Source organism: Odocoileus virginianus, chromosome 5 (genome assembly GCF_023699985.2).
Source record: "Odocoileus virginianus isolate 20LAN1187 ecotype Illinois chromosome 5, Ovbor_1.2, whole genome shotgun sequence".
Taxonomy (NCBI): domain Eukaryota; kingdom Metazoa; phylum Chordata; class Mammalia; order Artiodactyla; family Cervidae; genus Odocoileus; species Odocoileus virginianus.
The window spans coordinates 80,170,037-80,189,279 of NC_069678.1; the positions used below are offsets into that span (position 1 = coordinate 80,170,037).

Below are 19,243 nucleotides of genomic sequence, written 5' to 3' on the forward strand. Positions count from 1 at the left end.
GTGGCGGCCACATGACTGTGTACCCACACAGTGCCCTTCAGTTGCTCCTCTTTGTAACTTTGCTTCCTGCTTTCCTTTTCAGGTGTCTCCGGTGAAGATCTGTGACTTTGACTTGGGCAGTGGAGTGAAATTGAACAACTCCTGCACCCCCATAACCACACCAGAGCTGACTACTCCAGTATGTATGGCCGGGCACCTGTGCCCTCTCCTTCTGCGCTGCTGTCACCAAAGCTCTGGAGACTGAGGGCTGAGGAAGGGAAACCAAGTGTATCTACTGCTACCTGAGTTGTTTAGCCTCACTTCTTGTCTTGATAACCACCCCCAACCCCCCACCCCTCCCCTACTCAATGAATCTGACACTGGAGCTTTTAGTTTGGGGTGGGTCCACTGCTAATGAGGAGACAGGCTGTATCTATAAGAACTGGCTGAGTCCTGACCCCTGTCCCAGGTGACAGGCACTACTCCCAGGCCCACCCTTTTGCTCATGGGCGTGTGGATAGCTCCCATTCCCACAGCAGAGTTGGGGCACGTCCACTTTGTGGTGAGGATGGGGAATGTCTCTGTGGTGTGATGAGAACTGAGAGGTCCAGACTCTGCACGTAAGCCTGGCCAAGTTATCCTGTTGCTTCTCTCACTTCCCATTTCCTGCCCAGATGGGCTGCTGGAAGCTATTTCTTCCTCAGACATCTCTTATACATACTGGCTATGCTCTTAATTATTATATAATTCTTTTGAGATCTGCATGCTTCGTAAGTGAGTTTTCCTAATAACTTTTTTTAAGACTTGCGATTAAATATGCCCGTGTCTCATACTAAGCAACATTATTAGAGATGTTTCTGTGTTAGCTTCTACCACACTGAGGTACCCTGTTTTCAAAGTCATTAACTCTAATTGCCAATAACAAAGAAAATGTTCTTTCTGCACTCGCCATCTTCCCACCAAATTAGTTTTGTAGGGTGGGAGTTGGGAGGAGGGTTGTCTCCCAGTGAGCCTGGAATAATGAAGAGGGGAGTAAAAGGAATATATTTTGTTTTTATCAGCAGCCTTCTATGCAAGGATGGGAGGAAGGAATCATGGTTTCTTGTCCTAGTTTGCTACTTATATGCTTAAACAAAACCCCCTTCCCATTCTAGTCCTTGGTTTCACCTCCATAAATGGGAGACCTGAGGAGACTGGCTTTGTTCTAAGAGCTCTCTTAGCTTTGATGGTATCTTAATTCTAAATTCTTTTACTTCCATGCTCAAAGCTAGCAGGGAGGCTTGGCAGGACTTCACTTTACGAAATCCTTGCTTTGTGGAATTGGCTGTCCTCCGAGAGCTGTGTTCCTGGGACATGGAAGTACCTGCTCACTGTGTGACTGTGTGCAGAGAGCCAGGGCAAGGAGAGATGCCTGGAGCTTCTTGACCAAGGGTCTCTGCGTACTGCAGAAAGACCTGAGAAGATCAGAGGGGTGACCTGGAACTAACTGGGCTGTGAATCATGGAGAATGCTAGGACTCAGGTTACAAATATCCAGTGACCCAGCTTTTCTAAGTGCCTTGGTGGCACCTAGCAAGCTCTCTGGCTGACTTTCCTGACAGCTTCTTCCTCTGCAACTCCATCCTCCCACTCAAGTCCCATTATAGTCCTCTCCCTGGACTGAGCCTTTCTCTTCTCTGTCATTCCCCCTTTCCCATGTCTGGCCCCACAGTGCGGCTCTGCAGAATACATGGCCCCGGAGGTGGTGGAGGTCTTCACGGACGAGGCCACTTTTTACGACAAGCGCTGCGACCTGTGGAGCCTGGGCGTGGTCCTCTACATCATGCTGAGTGGCTACCCGCCCTTTGTGGGTCACTGTGGGGCCGACTGTGGCTGGGACCGGGGAGAGGTCTGCACAGTGTGCCAGGTGAGCCCAGGGCCCGCTGCGGGGTCAGGTGTTGTGGGAGGCTGAGCAGGACAGGGCTCGGTGATTGTGCCTGATCTGGAAGGGGGTGGATCGTGCCCTGTCCCTCTCTGGCCAAGGGCAGCCACCAGGTAAGATGGAGGTAATCAAGCCCTCAGCCATTGAGGAGTTCAGGGGAGGTTGTTAGAGAAGATCTCTCCTGAGTTGAGTGAGTCTTAGAGGTGGAGTCTGGCCCCAGGGGAGGAGAAGCATGAAATGCAAGTAGAAGGAACAGGACGAATGAAGACAGGAGGTTTGTAACAGCGGCATATGTCGAGGGAGGAGGAGGATGGATAAGGATGATGGTGGGGGGAGATGAGCCCAGGCATCTGGATGGAGGGCTAAGGAATTGGGCATTATTCTCTAGTTGCTCATTCCTCACTGGTCACCTACCTGACCATCCAAGTAGCATAGCCATCCCACCCACCCAGGGTGTTCTGTGCAGTGTAACAATTCAGGGGAGGGTAGGGGTTGGGGAAGGAGCCCTGGTCTGGGAAATACCCAGTCCACCAGCTGCACCTGCAGCTGAGGGCAATTAGATCCACGTGATCAGACCATGACAGGCACACCCTGCCCATCCCCTGGCTGGTGTGGCCTCAGGAGGAATCTTCTTTTCCTAGAACAAGCTGTTTGAGAGCATCCAGAAAGGCAAGTATGAGTTTCCTGACAAGGACTGGGCTCACATCTCCAGCGAGGCCAAAGACCTCATCTCCAAGCTCCTGGTCCGAGATGCGAAGCAGAGACTGAGCGCTGCCCAAGTTCTGCAGCACCCATGGGTGCAGGGGGTGAGTTACCCAGGGGGGAGAGAGGGCATCTACCTCTTCAGGCCTGCAGCAAAACCATGAGGAAGCTCTCACATCCAAGTGGCTGACCTCTGCTGAGGGAAGTCAGATGGCAGCTTCATCCCCTGTGCATAGAGAACTGACTGACCTCTGACCTCACCCCATGCTGACCCCTTACAGAGATCACTGACTTGGATCTAACCTTGGCCACAAACTAAGCCCCTAGGTGACCCATGTGTCTCTGGAATGGACAGAGGCCTCTGGGAGATTCGCTGCATGCCTCCCACTCTTGGCAGAGGCACACAGCCCAGGGAGCAGCCTGGATGGGAGCACCACCACTTACACAGAAATGCTACCACCTGGGAGTGTGCAGAAGCAAGGCCCAGCCACCCTGCTTGCTGTGCAGCTGCGGTGGGGGCTCATAACTTCTGGTGCTGGGGTCTGGCTGCAGCTTTCCTGAAAGGCACATGCTGCTGTTTTCCCCAAGGAAGGATCCAAGTTTTCACTCGAAAACATTTTTAAGCATCCTCCTCAGTTAATCAAGATAGCACACCCTGTCCCTCCAAGGGGTCTTCCACACCTCCTGTGATCTTACTGTTTCGTTGATCTGCCAGGCCCTTGACACTGGGGCTGGTTGCCAGCCCCAGTTACAAGTGGGGACCCAATCCATGGGTCTCCAAGTGGCTGATTCCCGGCCACCCAAGAGCTTCTGTCTATACTGAGCATCTGCCGCATGACAGGCTCTGGCAGTAGTGGGAGGAGCAGGACCAGGGTCCTGTCTTCATGTTCTGATGGGGAGAGGGAGCCAAGGGGACATGAGGATAGGATGGCAAATGCTTATCTAAAGTGCTCGGCACCTCAGGACGAGCACCCACCTCTGCTTGGGATAGGGCTTGGGGAGCAGTAGGACGAGGGGAATGTCTCACGGGGACGTAACCCTGGAGCTGGGGTCTCGGAGGGTGATTAGGACTTCACCAGGGAGCGAGAGTGGGCCCTCCACGCAGAGGCAGCTGGGTTGGGTGCTGTGCCTTGCTTGCTGTCTCCTTGGAAGGTCTGACTCTGCCGGCATGCCTGGCAAGTCGGTGTGCTGGGCCCGAACCTCTAGTAAGCTGCCCCCTCTGCTGGCTTGGGTAGGGGCTGCTCTTGAAAGAGGGGGCAGCACTTACCCACACATCTGTCCTTCCTGTTCTAGCAAGCTCCAGAAAGGGGACTCCCCACGCCGCAAGTCCTCCAGAGGTAAATGCTCCTGTCACACTCACCTCCCTTCCTCATTTGGCTTTAACTTTCCCTTCAAGCTCTCAGCCATGCTGGGGCCAAGGTGGGGGACGTGGAGCCCATCTCTAAGCTCAGATGTCTGGCCACCCTCTCCCAGCTTCTCTTCCTTGTCTCTCTCTACAGTAAATCTGCTCCCTCTCTTCTCTTCTTTCACCTGGTTTCCCCTGCCCCAGCATCTTTAAGATCCCTCTCTAGGCTGTTTGCAGAAGAAAAACCTGTTTTGTGGATCCTCATGAATCGTAGCTGGAAATCACTATTTACAGCCCAAAGCACACCAAGGTTCCCTTCTGCTGCAGGGGGTTGCTAAAAGGAGCAGAAATCCAGGCCCTGAAAGGTGGAGGGACCAAGAGTCATATACACTACTAGACAGACAGTAATAATAGTCACTGTATAAGAAATACCACCCACCAGATTTCGTACTAAGGGCTTTGCATGTATAGTATCCCATAAGCTTTACAGTAAATTTAAAAGAGGGATGTTCCTATTGCTCCATTATATAGATGAGAAACCTGAGGAATAGAAGGTAACTTAAGGGTGCAGTCCATAGTGCTGCAAAGAGTCAGACACGACTGAGCACACATGCATATACCCAGTAGCCTAGGGAGTGAGACTTTGAACCAGATCTGTTTGACTCTAGTGCCTTTTAACATCAGATCGTGTTCCCAGTGAGCACTCCCTATTCCTCAAGAGCCAGGGCTAAAGACTCTGGGAGCCAACCTCCTGGCCAGTTTCCCAGAATTAAACAGGGAAGTCTTACACTTTATAATCACAAATCATTTGAGTCCAACTTGGGTTCCTCCCTGACTCTGTAGAGCTGCATCCAGAATCTTTGAGGCTCCAAACCTCAGGTCCACCTTAGAATACTGATTCAGCAAACCCAGAGCTGGGTTCTGGGACTCAGACGTAAAGGCACAGCCCCTGCTCTTAGAGCCCCCCATCCTGACGGAGAGGGATGTATGTGGGTGAGTTTCATGTGCCGTGGCCCTTCCTCTGGTGGAGGTGTGTGCAGCGCCCTGAGAGCTCAGAAGAGGGGGCTCTGGATAGAAGGGAGCATTTGTCCCAACTCTTAAGTCCAGAGACTGTCCTTGAGGCTCAAAGCCTTTCTAGCCCCAGTGAGTCAGATTCTAAAGCCCATGCAAGAACCTCTATGGGGAGAGCAACCTGTGCCGGCTCGGAAAAGTCCGGTGGGAGCACAGAACCGCAGCAGCTGGTGCGGGTGTCAGGGAGCTGGCCAGCGGACCCTGCTGAACCCTGCCTTCCTCTCTTCTGTGCTCCCCTCCCTCATCCCTGCAGGAATAGCAGCACAATGGACCTGACGCTCTTCGCAGCCGAGGCCATCGCCCTTAACCGCCAGCTGTCTCAGCACGAGGAGAATGAGCAGAACAAGCTGGCTGAGGAGTCTGAGGCGCTGGCTGAGGGCCTCTGCTCTGTGAAGCTCTCCCCTCCCTCCAAGTCCCGCCTGGCCCGACGGAGGGCGCTGGCCCAGGCAGGTCGCAGTGGAGATGCGCTGCCCAGCCCAACACCCACAACGCCAGCGCCCTGACCCACTCTGGGCCCCAGGCCTTTTCCAAGCCCTGCCACCCTGGAAACCTGTGAGGGGCCTGCTCTGCAGCTCCTTCCAGGCCTTTTCCTCCACGAAGGCTCTCATCCTCCTGTCCCCAGAGTCCTCAAGGAAAAAGCTTTTTCCAAAGGGCGGGGGAGGGTCGTCTTTGAAAAGGAAAGCAATCACTTGTCACTTTGCATAATGGCCTGCGGCAGGGACGTCTCTTTACTGGGCTCCTGCCCACCTGCTCACCCGCCTGCCCGTGGATGGAGGATCCAGCCCACTCTCACCACCAGGCAGCTGTAGGGCTGGGGCTGCGGCCTTCAGGGAGCCAGCCTTGAGAAGCGTCCATTGACAGAGGCTCTTCCCTCTCCCCACACTGTCACCTGCCTCTGGCGGTCCTTCCACCTTCCTGTGTCCTCCGGACGTCCTCCCCCATGGCTAAGCGGAGCCATCCCCTCAATTCAGGAAGCCAGATCAGTCTTCCAGTCGATAGCGCAGAGAAGCACATAATCTTTCTTTGCCGTGACCGAAATGTGTCCCTCATTTATCATCCTCTTCCTTGTTTGAGATTGCTGCTAAAGTCAGTATTATTTTGTTTTTAAAGATGCGGGGGGGGTGGGAGGGGTTGTTTCTTTTTTTTTAACCACACTCTTCCAGCAGAGATGAGACTTTTAACTCCCCCTATGAGCCCATGGACTTTCCAGAGCTCTTAGGGTTCACACTTCTCTCCTGAATGTCCATGCATTTGGAAGATGTTAATCAGCTATTTCTGTTACTCTTAACTGGTTTTAAGCTGTTCAGACAATGAGTGACTTAGAGACCAGTGTGTCTGCTGCTTCCTCCCTCAGGCCTGTTACGGAGGGCAGTGCAGGTCTGGGGCAGTGAGGAGCTCTGTGCCTGATGTGATGCGAGTCTGGAGGCTGCCCAGCCACCCTGGTTGGAGCCACGTGGTCTCCGATGCTGGTGAGCACAGAGGCATATCCAGCATCAGATAGCTGAGCTGCTTAGTTACCCAAGAAAATCAATTTGCATATGTCAGATGTTTATAGGGTGCAAGGACACATTGCACTTATTTTAATAAAAGTGTCTTCAATTCTGGTGTCTTCCTGGTGGTCCTTTCTTCACCTGCTGTCCTGAAGAGGAGACAGGCCTTCTGGAGAAGGGCTGAGTCTAGCCGAGGGGGTGGGGTGCCTCTTGTCAAGACCTCTAAATACAGCACTTCATCGGATCCATGACACAAGGTGAAGGAGAGATCATTGCTTCTCTTTTTTAGGTGAGGAAATGAAATTCACCCACCATCTGTCAATCTCTTACTCTGTGCCAGGACCCAGAGAGAAGTAGGAAGCAGCCTCTGCCTTTTAGGATCTCCCATCAGGTGGAAAAGGCCATGTCAGCAGCCTTCACGCAAGCTAACCTCAAAGAGCACTTCAACAGGTGTACCCTGTCCCCAACCCAGCCCACCCACCCAAGCAGAGCCGAGTCCCCTCTGTCTGAAGCAGCACTGAGCCTTCCTCGAGACTCCATTGTGTGCCCAGGACTGTTTGTCCTCCCAGAGTTGGCAACCAAGAGAAACAGCACCTCCATCCACATGTTTGTCAAGCAGAGGGCTTCCGTGCCCGTTGCCCTAGTAATCCTCAGAACCAGACTCAGAGGGCTGTTTGGGAAGGGCCTTTAGAAATTCCCAAGGAGGAACTTCTCTGGCGGTCCAGTGGTTGAGAATCTGCCTTGCAATGCAGGGGCTGTGAATTTGCTCCCTAGTCGGAGAACTGAGATCCCACATGCCGAAGAGCAACTAAGCCTATCTGCTGCAACTACAGAGCCCAGGTGCTCCTGACCGTGTGCCACAGCTAGCGAGTCCATGTGCCACAGTAAAAGCTCCGCATGATGCAATGAAAACCTGACCCAGCCAAATAAATGATTTAAAATTTTTTAAAAAACATTTAAAGGTACAAATTTTCAAAAAAAGAAATTCCTAAGGAGGTGGCAGAGGGAGGTCCGAGTGTCAGGGCAGTCGACTGGGCTCTGCTGCCAGCTTTTCTCCCTGCGAGAGCAGAGAGCCGAGACGGGGTGCAGGGCTCTTCGCTTTGGGGGCGAGTCATGGGCCAGGCTGCCAGCTGTTCTGCACTGTGAACCCTCCATGGTGATGAGGATGTACTTTCTGATGATGGTCATTTCCTTGCAGGAACCCTTGCCATCCTTGCATCCCTTCGTCTGCCCAATGTGGGATGGGCTGGATAAATAGGCCTGCAGACTCTGAGTCTTTTGCCCCTAAGTCTCCCTGTCCCTGGGGACTTGGAACCAGGGTGTGAGTCTTGTGTCTAGACTCCAACCCCACCCTGGTCAGTCCTCCAGGTTGGCCCAGCAGGGTGTGACTTACGGGAGCTTCCTGGACCAAGTATTCCCCCATCCTACCCACTGGGTGCACCTGGCAAGGTCTCTCTTGTCCATGGCTCTGCACTCTCAACCACTGTGCCTACTTTGGTTTTGCTGGCATTATCATGCACTTAACTAAGTACTTTCTGAGAATCTGACAGACATCTCATTTAATTCTCACAGCAGTCATATGAGTTAAGGTGCTATTTTATGGCACTTAACATGAAAAACCAAGCAGAGAAAGAAAAAAAAAAAGGTAGAAGTAGGTAGAAGTAGGAAGTAGTAGAAGTAGGAAGTAGTAGAAGTAGGAAGTAGTAGAAGTAGGAAGGTAGAAGTGGAATTTTTCCCACAGGCCTGATGCCCAGAGCTGTGCTGTCTGGGTTCAAATCCCAGCTGTTTCACTAACTGGCCTTGGGCACGTTACTTAATTCTCCAAGAGTCTCAGTTTCTTAAACCAGAAACGGGAAGCTAATGTTTATCTCATGGTGCTGTTGTGAAGTTACAAATTAATAAATGTATTTAAAGCAGTTCCAAGCACACATAGTAAGTGCTCAGTAAATATTAGCTGTGATTGTTGTTCAGTCGCTAAGTTGTGCTCAACTCTTTTGCAACCTCATGGACTGTAGCCCACCAGGATCCTCCCTCCATGGATTTCCCAGGCAGGGATACTGGAGTGGGTTGCCATTTCCTTCTCCAGGGGATTTTCCCAATGCAGGGATTAAAGCCGCGTCTCCTGCATTGGCAGGCAGATTCTTTACCTCTGAGCCACCAGGGAAGCCTGTTAGCTGTGACAGTTGTAGTTATTATTGTCTCCTGGGCCAGAATTGCTCAACTAGGCCCCAGTGATGAAGATGAGGTAAGCGTCTTGTGTGGGTAGAGGTGGGTCTAGGTTTTCCACATGGGGCTGACCTCTGGCCCTTTGTGGGATTCTCCTGCTGACAGTCTGCTCTGTCCCTCTGAGCCAGGGTCCCTGTCCCCAAAGGGCAGCTGTTTTGCCAGGGGAAGAGCCAGGTTGGGGGCCAGGGGCCCTGGGTTCTAGTCTTTCCTTTGTCACTGTTTCACTGGTGACCTTGGGAAGTCTCCTGCCCTTTCTGGGGACCAGGCCCTGTGCCTGGCTGTGCTGGGCCAAGGCAGACATGCTAAGTGAGGCTCTGGAACCTGGAACTGTGGCAGCCAGTGTCCCAGCTCTATGCTCATGTGCTAGCTGCCCTTAGGAGAGGGTGGGAATGCCCCAGACCCAGGCTGGCAGGCCTCAGCCCCAGCCCTTCCTGATTCTCAAGGACACTGAGCACTCCTGTCTGAGCTCCATGGGGGGTCAAGGACAGTGCTGGAGTCTTTCTCCCTTCGAGGGTCCACCTGCCTGAGCTCTGAGGGCCCCTCTTCACTCCTGGCTGACTGCCCCTCGCGAGATCCAGCTCAGCGATCAGCAGTGCCTTGGTCCCATGCCAGCCGCTCCAGCTGCTGAGGTCCGAGGGGAGCAGTGAGAAGCAAGGTCCCCCCCATGGCTGGCACTTGTTGCCATGGTAGCAGTTGCCTTGGAAGCCACTTCCCTGACTTCAGCTTCTGAACAGTCCGGGAAAACTGCCCATCCCCCAGGGAATCGGTGAATTAATCACACTCCTTTCCAGGGTCCCCAGCCCTCAAGGAAAATAAACAGAACTAAACCAAGCTGAGGTCTTTTCAGCCACCCTTCCTCCCTACCCCATGCCACTCTTGGACTTTGTGCTTCCGGGAGGAAAGAACAGAGGCAGGCCCACTCCAACCCTAGTCTCCCGATGAGAAGAAGAGATTTTCTGACAGAATTCAGTGGTGACCCAAGGCCCAGCCACACTCTGGATCCAGGGGCCTGGAGGACCCAGGCTTCATTGGGGGCGTGGGGGGCTCTGAACTTGGGGGTGGGGAAATGTGGGGTGGTCAGGCTCTAGAGCCTTGGGCTTCCATCTCATTTACCTGTGATAGCATCACCCAAGGGCAAGCATGCATTTGCTTTTTCAGGGCTGGTACAGCTAAAATTGCTACAGGAAAAAACTGGCAAGTCTCCCTGTCTCCATTTGTAATCAATCCTGGAGAAGAGAATGGCAAACCACTTCAGCATTCTTGCCTTGAGAACCCCATGAACAGTGTGAATAAACAGAAGAGGAGATGTCACAAATTTGCAGTGGCCTTTAGTGACACTCCTGTCATGAGGGAACCGTGCAGGACTTGGCCTGATTCTTCTGAACACAATGTCTCCCTCTGACGGTGGGGTTGCCAGTTCCTCCCACCTCAGAGAAGACAGTTTAGAAGTGTGCTGGCCTCCTTCCCAACTGAGCAGGGAAGCTGGACGCCAGAATCCATCGCAGACTCGGTCTGTCCTTCCACCTCCCCATGTCTCAGTGTCCCCATCTGTTCTGGAAAGGAGCTGGAAGGTTCCGTGATCTTCTAACTGAGGATGGCTCGATGTGTCTCTCCTCCACAGTCTCTGCTCTGCCTCTCTGCCCAGAGGGATTTACAATGTCAAAGAAAATCTCTAATTTAGAACTTGTCTCCAGTTTTTAGAGATCAGTGTGTTCTGGAATCGGAAACTCACAATGAACAGGCACCCCTGACTCCCCTGCCATCCTCATCCCCATTCACCAGATGAGCAAGGTGAGGCCCACAGTGTGAGGTTCCCACCTCAGAATGTGGAACCAGAGTGCTGTCTTGCTGATGGTGTGCACACATCACCCTCAGCCTGACAACAGGAGAAGAGCCGGACAGGCCTCGCCCAGCCAGAGTTATGAAAACATTTAATGGGGGCCAAAGGCGTTGGAGGGAGTGCTCGGGTTCCCAAAGCTTGATGTCTCAGGAACACGTTTCCATGGACGATTATTTTGATGGCTCTTTCTAAAACTAGTCAGTGGGGGATCAATTACGTGTGACAGAGACCCGGCTGTCATTTGATGACTAATTAGAAGAGTAATCAGACCTCATCCTGGTGAGAGGGACAGGGGATGCTGGCAGCTACAGCTGTGGCTGGAGACGCCCACCCCCAGGGGCTTCCCCGATGAGGGTCAGGAACACAGCTCAGGGCCCCTTGGTGTTCTGTGGTCAACCCTCCTTTCCCCACACCTTTGAGTTCACACCTGCCCTGCCGAGGTCTCACTCCAGCTTCCTGGCGGGGCCTTCCCTCAGCTGAAGCTCAGTCAGATGACCTTGGTCTTCCCAGGTTTCTATCCCCACCAGGAAAGCCTCCAGTTAAAGACAGAGCTCCCACGGCGCCCGCGATCAATCCAAGATGGTTGGGCAGGCCCGAGCCCTCCCTGGGCAACGTCTTTGCGTCCGGAAGCCCACACCAGGTGCCCTCTAGCCATTCAGTGGTGCTCAGTCCCTGAACCTGCCCTCAAGGGGCCCACAGTCTACAGAGGAGACAGAGAATAGGGGCAGGTGGCCAGCACTTCAGTGTGGTGACATGACCACTCAGCTGCCATCAGGAGTGGCTCCTCAGAGCTGGGGCTGCCCAAGCAGGGTCCCGCAGGATGAGGGGTCCGCAGGTGGCGGGAGCCACGCACACACTCAGCAGAAGGGCCACAGAGGAGCAGGGGGACAGGGGCTGTGGGGGCAGCAGGAGGCTAGAGACCTTGGGTCTGGCTATGTCTGATGCAGACATGGAGGGGAGAGACAGGCGACCCAAAGAGAGGCCACTGGGGCTGGTGATGGGACCCTGGGGACTGTGGTGATTCACAAAGGGCGAGAATGCAACTAATGCTGAGGGCTGGCTCAGGGTACGGGACAGGGCTGGGCCAGGCTGGGGGCGGGTGGGTTACCACTGCCCGATCTTCACTTGATGGATCCTGCAAGTAGGTCAGACAAGCTGGACAGAGCTCAGCCTGGAGGTCAGGAGGCGCCAGCCTTGTCCCAATCTTCTGATCCCGGCTGCTGATAACCCCGCCCCTGCCAATCCCTCCTCCCAACCCTGGCCCCTAGCCTGCATGTGTGTCCTCCCACCCTGCCCCCGCCACTGCTCCTTCCTGTTAGCCCCCCGACCAAGGACCCCAGGGTAGCTGGAGGGGCTTCCCTTCTCATCCCACTGCAACTGAAAAGGAGCCTACTTAAGGAGAAGAGACCATCCTCACCTGCCTGGGGCCCAGAGGGGGCCGGGGTGGGTGTAGAGAATGGCCATGGAAGGACCCTCCCCCTCTCCTCCTCCTGGCCCTGTCGCTGTTCCTGTCTGTCTCGTGAGCCTCATCCAGGTCTCCTTCCAGGTTCCCATCTCCAAGTCCCCAAGCAGGGACCTTGGACTCACCTCCAACCCAAGGGGCAGCAGAGTGGATCCTGAGCATGTGGCCAGGAGTCCTCACATCTCTGGCTGCCGAACACCAGATGAAGCCACCGGCTCATCCGGCCCCTTCCAGGACCCACAGTGGAACCTTGGCTGACTGCCCTCATGGGCCTGTGGGCAGCAACTCACATTGCAACCTCATGAATAACTCAGTACCTCCTGCTGCCTACATCTCTGAGGAAGCTTGGTCCTCTGGACCCCCTCCCCCTTGCAACCATCGATTTAAACTTTAATAGGCTGAGGCTCAGTGGCAGCTGCGCAGGCTCCAGGGACCTGGGGCAGGATGTCCTGGGCAGGGGAGCTCAGGCTGAACTCTCCCAAGAGGAGGCTGGCGGGGCGAACCCCCAGGGCACAGACCCAGCTCTCCAGAGCTCTGGCAGCCAAGGCCGGATGTGGTCAGTCAGGAATCCCGAGAGTGGCTTCCAGCTTCAGGGGCCTATAAGGGAGGAAGAGTAAGCTGGGGTGACCTGGGAGAGATCTTCGCTCAAGGTGGGGCCCCTGAGACTGTGGTGGGATAGGGTTGCAGATAAACCCAAAGGTTAGCAGCCCAAAATCTTACTGCCCAGAGACTTTCTTCCTGAAGGTGGAGGTCCAGCAAGGAGACATCCAAGAGGACCGAGACCTCCAGAGCTGTTCCGGGGACAGGCTCCGCTGGTGGAGGCAGTGCCCTGGATAGGCCTGCATGGACATCCCCGTCAGCAGCAGAGACTTCCGCTGCCTGCAGCTGGCCTGCGTGGCCCTCGGCCTGGTGGCTGGCAGCATCATCATTGGCGTCTCCATCTCCAAAGCTGCAGCTGCCGTGGGCGGGATCTTTATTGGCGCTGCTGGTCTGGGTGAGAAGGTGCTGGGCTCAGAGAGGGAGCTGGGGCGGGGGGCGGGGTGAGGGGACCACGGCCAGGTGAACAAGAATTGGAGGGAAGAGCTGGGTCACCAGGAATCAGTTGGGGAGGATGGAAATTGGAGATGTGAGCAAGGCAGCCATCAGGGGTACCAGGAGGGAGAAGGAGGCTGGCGTGAGATTCCCACGGCACACTGCAGGGGTGAGGAGGCGTGGAGCAGGAGCTGGAGACCACTGCTCTTGGGCCACTCCCACTCTGGCTCCCCAGTCCCAAGCCCTGGACTCTTGAGTTAGCATTAGGACTCATAGGCTTGTTCTGAATGAGTTGGTGGGGGGTGCGTAGAGAAGGGCAGAGTTCTCTGTGGGACCCACCACCCCGCTTGAGCCCCGACAGGATCCAGCTCAGACCAAGGGTTTCCTTCTCTTTCCTGGAATGTTGCCACAGCAGATCTGTCTGTCCAGGCATCTGTCTGTCCAGACCAGGCCCACTGACATCCCCACAGTAGTGCTGGGTACCATCCCTCACCCCTTCCACCACCCTGGGCCCCGGGCAGAACCAGAAGCACCAGGTCGGTGGGCTCTGGCATCTGCACCTGTGAACTCAGGCCAGGGGCCAAGCCCTTGGGAATGACAGAGCAGGATCCCTTCTTCCGCTACCCCCTCCCCAGCTCCCTGAGGAGCCTCCAGTCCTGCCCTTGGAGTCCCCGGGGGAGGGTGGGGAATCAGAGTTGGGGGGTGCCCATGGGCCCATTTCCAGCTTCAGAGGAAGGAAGAACCCAGCCTGCCATCACCTGGGCAGGTGGAGCCAGGAACCTGCGCCGTCACAGCCTGTAACCCCTTTCCCCAAAGGCACTGCTCCCCACCCCCTCCTGGGGCTGGGTGTTGGGGAATGCCCCCCCAACGGATGCACACACTCACAGGCTACATTCACACACCCACAGTCCCAACCCTACCCATGCATGCTCCTCCCATGCCCACCCATAACCCAGCCCCAGGCTCACAGCCCACAGCTTCACACATCTCACCCTAAACAGGCTCCCTCCTCACCACGGAACCCCTCTGTGTCTCTCCTGTTAGGGCTCCTCATCTTGGCCTACCCCTTCCTGAAGTCTCGGTTCAACCTGGACCACATCCTGCCCACGATAGGTGAGTCCTCTCCCCTGTCCCCACCTCTGCCAAGAACTGCGTGAGACCCTCTGTGTGTAAGTCTGCAGCCCACTGCAGTGCAGCCAAGCCCACATGTGTGACTGTACTGGCTGCGTGTGTTAGAGATGCTGTGTATGAGTGTGTGTGTTGTGTAGTCATTGCTGTGATTGCACACAGACTCCAGCCTTCCACTAAGTCCCTGAACTGGCTCAGAGGACCTAGAACCCCCATCTCCCCTGATAAGTTCTCCTCCTTCCCCAAAGCCTCGGAGATCTCCAGATAACCCTACTTCATCCCTGAGCTTCCATAAGGACCCCCTACCTGCCCTGAGACCTCAGGACCCTGGATAGCTCCCCACCTCATCTCAGCTCCCAACATAGGTGCTCCCATCTCCGTCAGTCCTACACATTCATCCCCAGTTCTCCCCAGGACCCCCACCTCCTTAAATATCTGCTGTCTTCTCCTTCAAGGGCCCATTTATTCCACCTTTGTTCCCCTCCCCAAATCTGCGCAGATCATGTGGGAGACGTAAAGGAAAGTAGTGGAGCAAAGACAGCAGCCAGGATGGAGAGTAGACAACAGGAAGGACTTCCCTTCCCAGAGCCGGACTTGATTTGAGAATGGCTCACTAACCACAAGGCTTGGGGTGCTCTCATCCTACAGGGAGCCTGAGAATCCACCCCCAGCCAGGGGCAGACCATGGGGAGGGAAGATCCAGCATCAATGGAAATAAAGAGGGTAAGTTCCAGAAATTCCAGAATCTATCTTCCATCTTCCCCTCTGGGGACACAGCCCAGAGAAGCCACCATGATGGAAGTGCAAAGGGGGCCTCTCCAAGCATAGGGAGGCGGAAGTGTTGCATAGTTCTTCCACAAGCTTAGTCAAAATGCTTCTTGCTCCCAGGGGAGCTCAGCCCCTCTGGTCCCCAAGGTTTCTCTGTCAGGCCCAGTATAGCACCACACTGCCCCAGCCCAATGCCGTTATTTTCTCACTCTCCTCTCCCATAGTGGAATCCAACTCTCAGAGTTGGTACCCAAAACTGGGCATCTCCCTCCTCCTCCATCCCACCACACTGGAAAATCCCAGGGCAAAAGTATCTCAAAGGTACCCCCACCTCTGGTGTCTGCTGCCCATGGTAGGACGCTGAGCACTAAGCAAAAGGTTCCATCCCAGACACTGTTCCAGGCACCTTCCATATGTTGATTTGTTCCATTCTCAGAACAGCCACATGGGGCAGGTACTATAATTAGCACCACTTTATATATGGGGCAACTGAGGCCCAAATTGCCAACATCCGTTGGATCATTGACAAAGCAAGAAAGTTCCAGAAAAACATCTACTTCTGCTTTATTGACTATGCCAAAGCCTTTGACTGCAGATCACAGGAATATCAGATCACCTTACCTGCCTCCTGAGAAATCTGTATTCAGGTCAAGAAGCAACAGTTAGAACCAGACTTGGAACAGCAGACTGGTTTCAAATTGTAAGAGTACATCAAAGCTGTATATTGTCACCTTGTTTATTTAATTTATATGCGAAGTACCTCATGCAAAATGCCTGACTCATGCAACATGCTTCATCACAAGCTGGAATCAAGATTGCTGGGAGAAATATCAACAACCTCAGATTCACAGATGACACTACCGTTATGAAGAACTAAAGAACCTCTTGATGAAAGTGAAAGAGGAGAATGAAAAAGTTGGCTTAAAACTCAACATTCAAAAAAATAAGAGCATGGCATCTGGACCCATCACTTCATGGCAAATAGATGGGGAAACAGTGGAAATAGTGAGAGACTATTTTGGGGGGCTCCAAAATCACTGCAGATGGTGACTGCAGCCATGACATTAAAAGACATTTGCGCCTTGGAAGAAAAGTTTTGACCAACCTAGACAGCATATTAAAAAGCCAGAGACATTACTTTGCTGACAAAGGTCCATATAGTCAAAGCTATGGTTTTTCCCATAGTCATGTATGGATGTGAGAGTTGAACTATAAAGAAAGCTGAGCACAGAAGAATTGATGCTTTTGAACTGTGGTGTTGGAGAAGACTCTTGAGAGTCCCTTGGACTGCAAGGAGATCCAACCAGTCCATCCTAAAGGAGATCAGTCCTGGGTGTTCATTGGAAGGACTGATGCTGAAGCTGAAACTCCAATACTTTGGCCACCTGATGCGAAGAGCTGACTCATTGGAAAAGACCCTGATGCTGGGAAAGATTGACGGCAGGAGGAGAAGGGGACAACAGAGGATGAGATGGTTGAATGGCATCACCTACTTGATGGACAAGAGTTTGAGCGAGCTCCGGGAGTTGGTGATGGACAGAGAGGCCTGGCGTGCTGCAGTCCATGGGGTCACAAAGAGTCGGACACGACTGAGTAACTGAACTGAACTGAATTGCCTGAGGCCCAGGGAGGTTATGAGACTCAACTGGGAAGTGGTGGGGCTAGAAACCAGGCCATTAGCCCCCAGTCCTGCCTCTAACTCCCACATTATGTTGCTGTCCTCTTGAAGGGCCACTCTGACCATCCATGTCTCTTTAAAACAGGCTGCCCCCCGAGAGTCCCTCCCTCCCCATTCTATCCCCTCTGACCCCAGGTCCCTCTGGGAGGCTCTGACCCAGGATCTGTCTACTCAGCCACCCTGTCCTGGTCTCTCCCACAGGAGCCCGTAGCAGCCTGTCCACAGTGAGCAGAACCCTGGAGAAGCTGAAGCCTGGGGGCCGGGGCACTGGGGAGGGCTGAGGCAGGGGCTGAAAGGTTGCCCCCTGCCCTGCGCCCTCTTCCCCCTGCTCCCCCAGTCTCAGAGCCTGCCTGGATCCAAACCTGAGAAGAACCAGCTCCTGGAGACGCCAGACCTGCATCCACCAGAGCCATTGGAAATGGATCCCTGTGTTGGGCAGGGCTGGGACCAAGCTGTCTCTAGTCTCAGGCTCTTGACCTGGATCTTCTCTCTGGATGGCAGCTCAGCTTTCTTACCTTTCTGATGTACTGACTGGCTTCTCTGGAATGTGGGGCCCAGTGATGCCCCAGTCCCTTGCTCCAGCCTGGCCAGGGAAGTGAGCTAAAGGCCCTCAGGAACCACAGCCGGGTTCTGAGCCCTCAGCCCCGAAGACCTGGCCCTGGGCCTCAAGAATTCACTGGCTGGATTGAGGGGCTGGACCAGACTCTTCTGAATATCAGAAGCTCTGAACCACTCCTCAGGGACAGGCCCCAAGCAGCAGTGAACCAGACAAGGGGCAGAGCCTGGAAAAATGAAATGGTCACTGCCTTGACAGGAGCCCAGGAGGCAAGGCCTGGAGGCTTTCAGGAGGAGGCGGCTCCTGGCTGACCCCTGTGCTGAGACTCCTGGGGTTTGACTCCACTGTTTAAGGCTTTTCAGGATCTGACTGCAGACAAGACCTCCAGCCTTCCTCTCCTCCCCACCCTCTCACTGCTCCTGAGCAACCTAAACATATCAGAGCTTCCAAGCCCTGGCTTGTGTTCTGGATGCCTCCAACTCGTGCCTCTCTGCCTATCAAACCTCCACCTTTGAAGGCCCCCTTCCAAGTGCCCCCCAACCACAATGCCCTCCACGTCCTCTTCCACCAGCTTCTGTCTCCCTCTCTTGACACCCTCCAGGCAGGTTGAAATCTCCTTTTTCACAAAACAATTACTAATTTTGTTTAAACCTACTGTTTATTGCCCTTTTTCCAGTTAGCATAAGGGTAGACAGTAAGTGCTCAATAAATGTTAAATAGCTTAAATTTGGTGGAGAAACAATTCCCTAGGCTTTCCCTGGAGAGCCATTTCAGGCTCCACGTATTCACAGGGTTTGGGGCCAGGCAGACCTGGCCGGTGTGTGACTGTGCAGAAAACACTGCTCCTCCCTCCCCACTGCTCCTCACATGCCTGCGCTCTCAGGGTGACCTCTGTGCAGACTTCTGCTCCAAGCGGCTCCTGTGCTGTTTGCTAAGCAGAAGACAAGCTATGATGAGTCTCATTCTCCAAGGATCACTGCAGATGACGCCTCCTCTTAGAAGCCTCCCCTGATTCTCTGTGCTCCACCACAGCCCACAGCACTCTGAGTGGCCTCTGTTTCCCCCTTCATTAAAGTAGGGAGCTGACAGCCAGGCACATGGTAAGTTCCCAGTGGATGTTAGAAACCTACACCAAAAGGAGGAAAGACCATCCAGTTGCACAGATGGGAAAGCTGAGGCTCTGCAGGAAAAGGAATCGAGTCCGTGGTGAGGGATTGTGGAGCCAAGCCTCAAATTCAGACTCCTTCTCCCCATGCATGCTTTGGAAGGAGGTGAGGTTAGGCCTAGCAGGCAGGGATGGTGTGGTGGGCAGTGTGAGGAGAAAGCGCCCCCTTCCCTCTGAGCAGATCCAGAACCCTCCATTCAGCATGGGAGTGAGGGGACAAAGCCAGGTCTTTGGACCCAGGTCTTTCAACAGTCTGTTCAATAAATGAAATTAGTTTTGTCCAGTAGCCTCACTCTGACCTCAGCAGTGGCTGTGCTGGCCAATCTCAGACTGAGTGCAGAGAATATACCAAAGGTGGGGGGTACTGGGTCCAAGCAGCCCCCTGGAAGTCACATCCCCACTGGGTCAACCCAGAGGACTGGAGTCTAGTGATAAGTTCTGTGCACCCCCTCACCGGGTGAGGGGCAGAGGGGGTGAACCCCAGCCTGAAGCCTGGAGCCACAGTTTCTTCATCCGCATATGGAAGGAGAGTGGTCCCTCCCAGACCACTATCAAGGTTGCCTGGCATGTGATTCGCAACAGGGCAGATTTACGAATGGATAAGTGAATGAATGAAGAGGGGGTTGGAGATGCTCCTCCAGCTGAACTCACCAGATCCTGGAAAATCAGCACCACAGTCCTTTCCAACACAGTCCAGCCTGGAGGCGCTGGTGCCCAGCACTCCCTCCTCCCACTCCCTCCTCCATCCTCTAAGAAACCCTTACAAATCCCACCCGGAGATGTGTAAGGGCCTCAGGACCACATCTCTTTCTAGGGTGCAGGATTGGTGGAGGGTGATTGGAGAAAGGGTGCTGAAAATAAGACTCGTGTCTGGAAAAACC

General features: G+C 54.1%; 2 protein-coding genes across 8 annotated transcripts in view; both read left to right on the top strand.

The window, feature by feature from the left end:
- Positions 1-6,619, top strand: part of MKNK1 (MAPK interacting serine/threonine kinase 1) — a 46,717-nt gene extending 40,098 nt beyond the window's left edge. For 5 of the 6 annotated variants that reach the window (XM_020877142.2, XM_020877143.2, XM_070468207.1 and 2 more), the window contains 5 exons: positions 83-178; positions 1,690-1,884; positions 2,541-2,705; positions 3,895-3,938; positions 5,271-6,619. In XM_020877142.2, coding sequence (XP_020732801.1) covers positions 83-178; positions 1,690-1,884; positions 2,541-2,705; positions 3,895-3,938; positions 5,271-5,520 — 750 coding nt within the window. In that variant the 3' untranslated portion in view covers positions 5,521-6,619. The remainder of the gene's footprint in view (positions 1-82; positions 179-1,689; positions 1,885-2,540; positions 2,706-3,894; positions 3,939-5,270) is intronic. The other variant, XM_020877144.2, reaches the window with a different exon arrangement.
- Positions 6,620-12,878: 6,259 nt separating this feature from the next.
- Positions 12,879-17,273, top strand: KNCN (kinocilin). Of its 2 annotated transcripts, XM_070467164.1 has the most exons (4): positions 12,879-13,029; positions 14,112-14,180; positions 14,844-14,918; positions 16,843-17,273. In XM_070467164.1, the coding sequence occupies exons 1-4, from the start codon at positions 12,879-12,881 to the stop codon at positions 16,920-16,922; spliced, it is 375 nt and encodes a 124-aa protein (XP_070323265.1). In that variant the 3' UTR covers positions 16,923-17,273. The 2 variants fall into 2 exon arrangements, with proteins under 2 accessions (XP_070323265.1, XP_020732763.1); XM_020877104.2 differs by lacking the exon at positions 14,112-14,180.
- Positions 17,274-19,243: the final 1,970 nt, after the last annotated feature.

Coding starts and splice junctions, on each gene's coding strand:
- KNCN (XM_070467164.1), top strand. CDS start 12,879: ATGGACATCCCCGTCAGCAGCAGAGACTTCCGCTGCCTGCAGCTGGCC. Junction 14,181..14,843: donor CCACATCCTGCCCACGATAG/GTGAGTCCTCTC, acceptor CTCATCCTACAG/GGAGCCTGAGAATCCACCCC. Junction 14,919..16,842: donor CATCAATGGAAATAAAGAGG/GTAAGTTCCAGA, acceptor TCTCTCCCACAG/GAGCCCGTAGCAGCCTGTCC.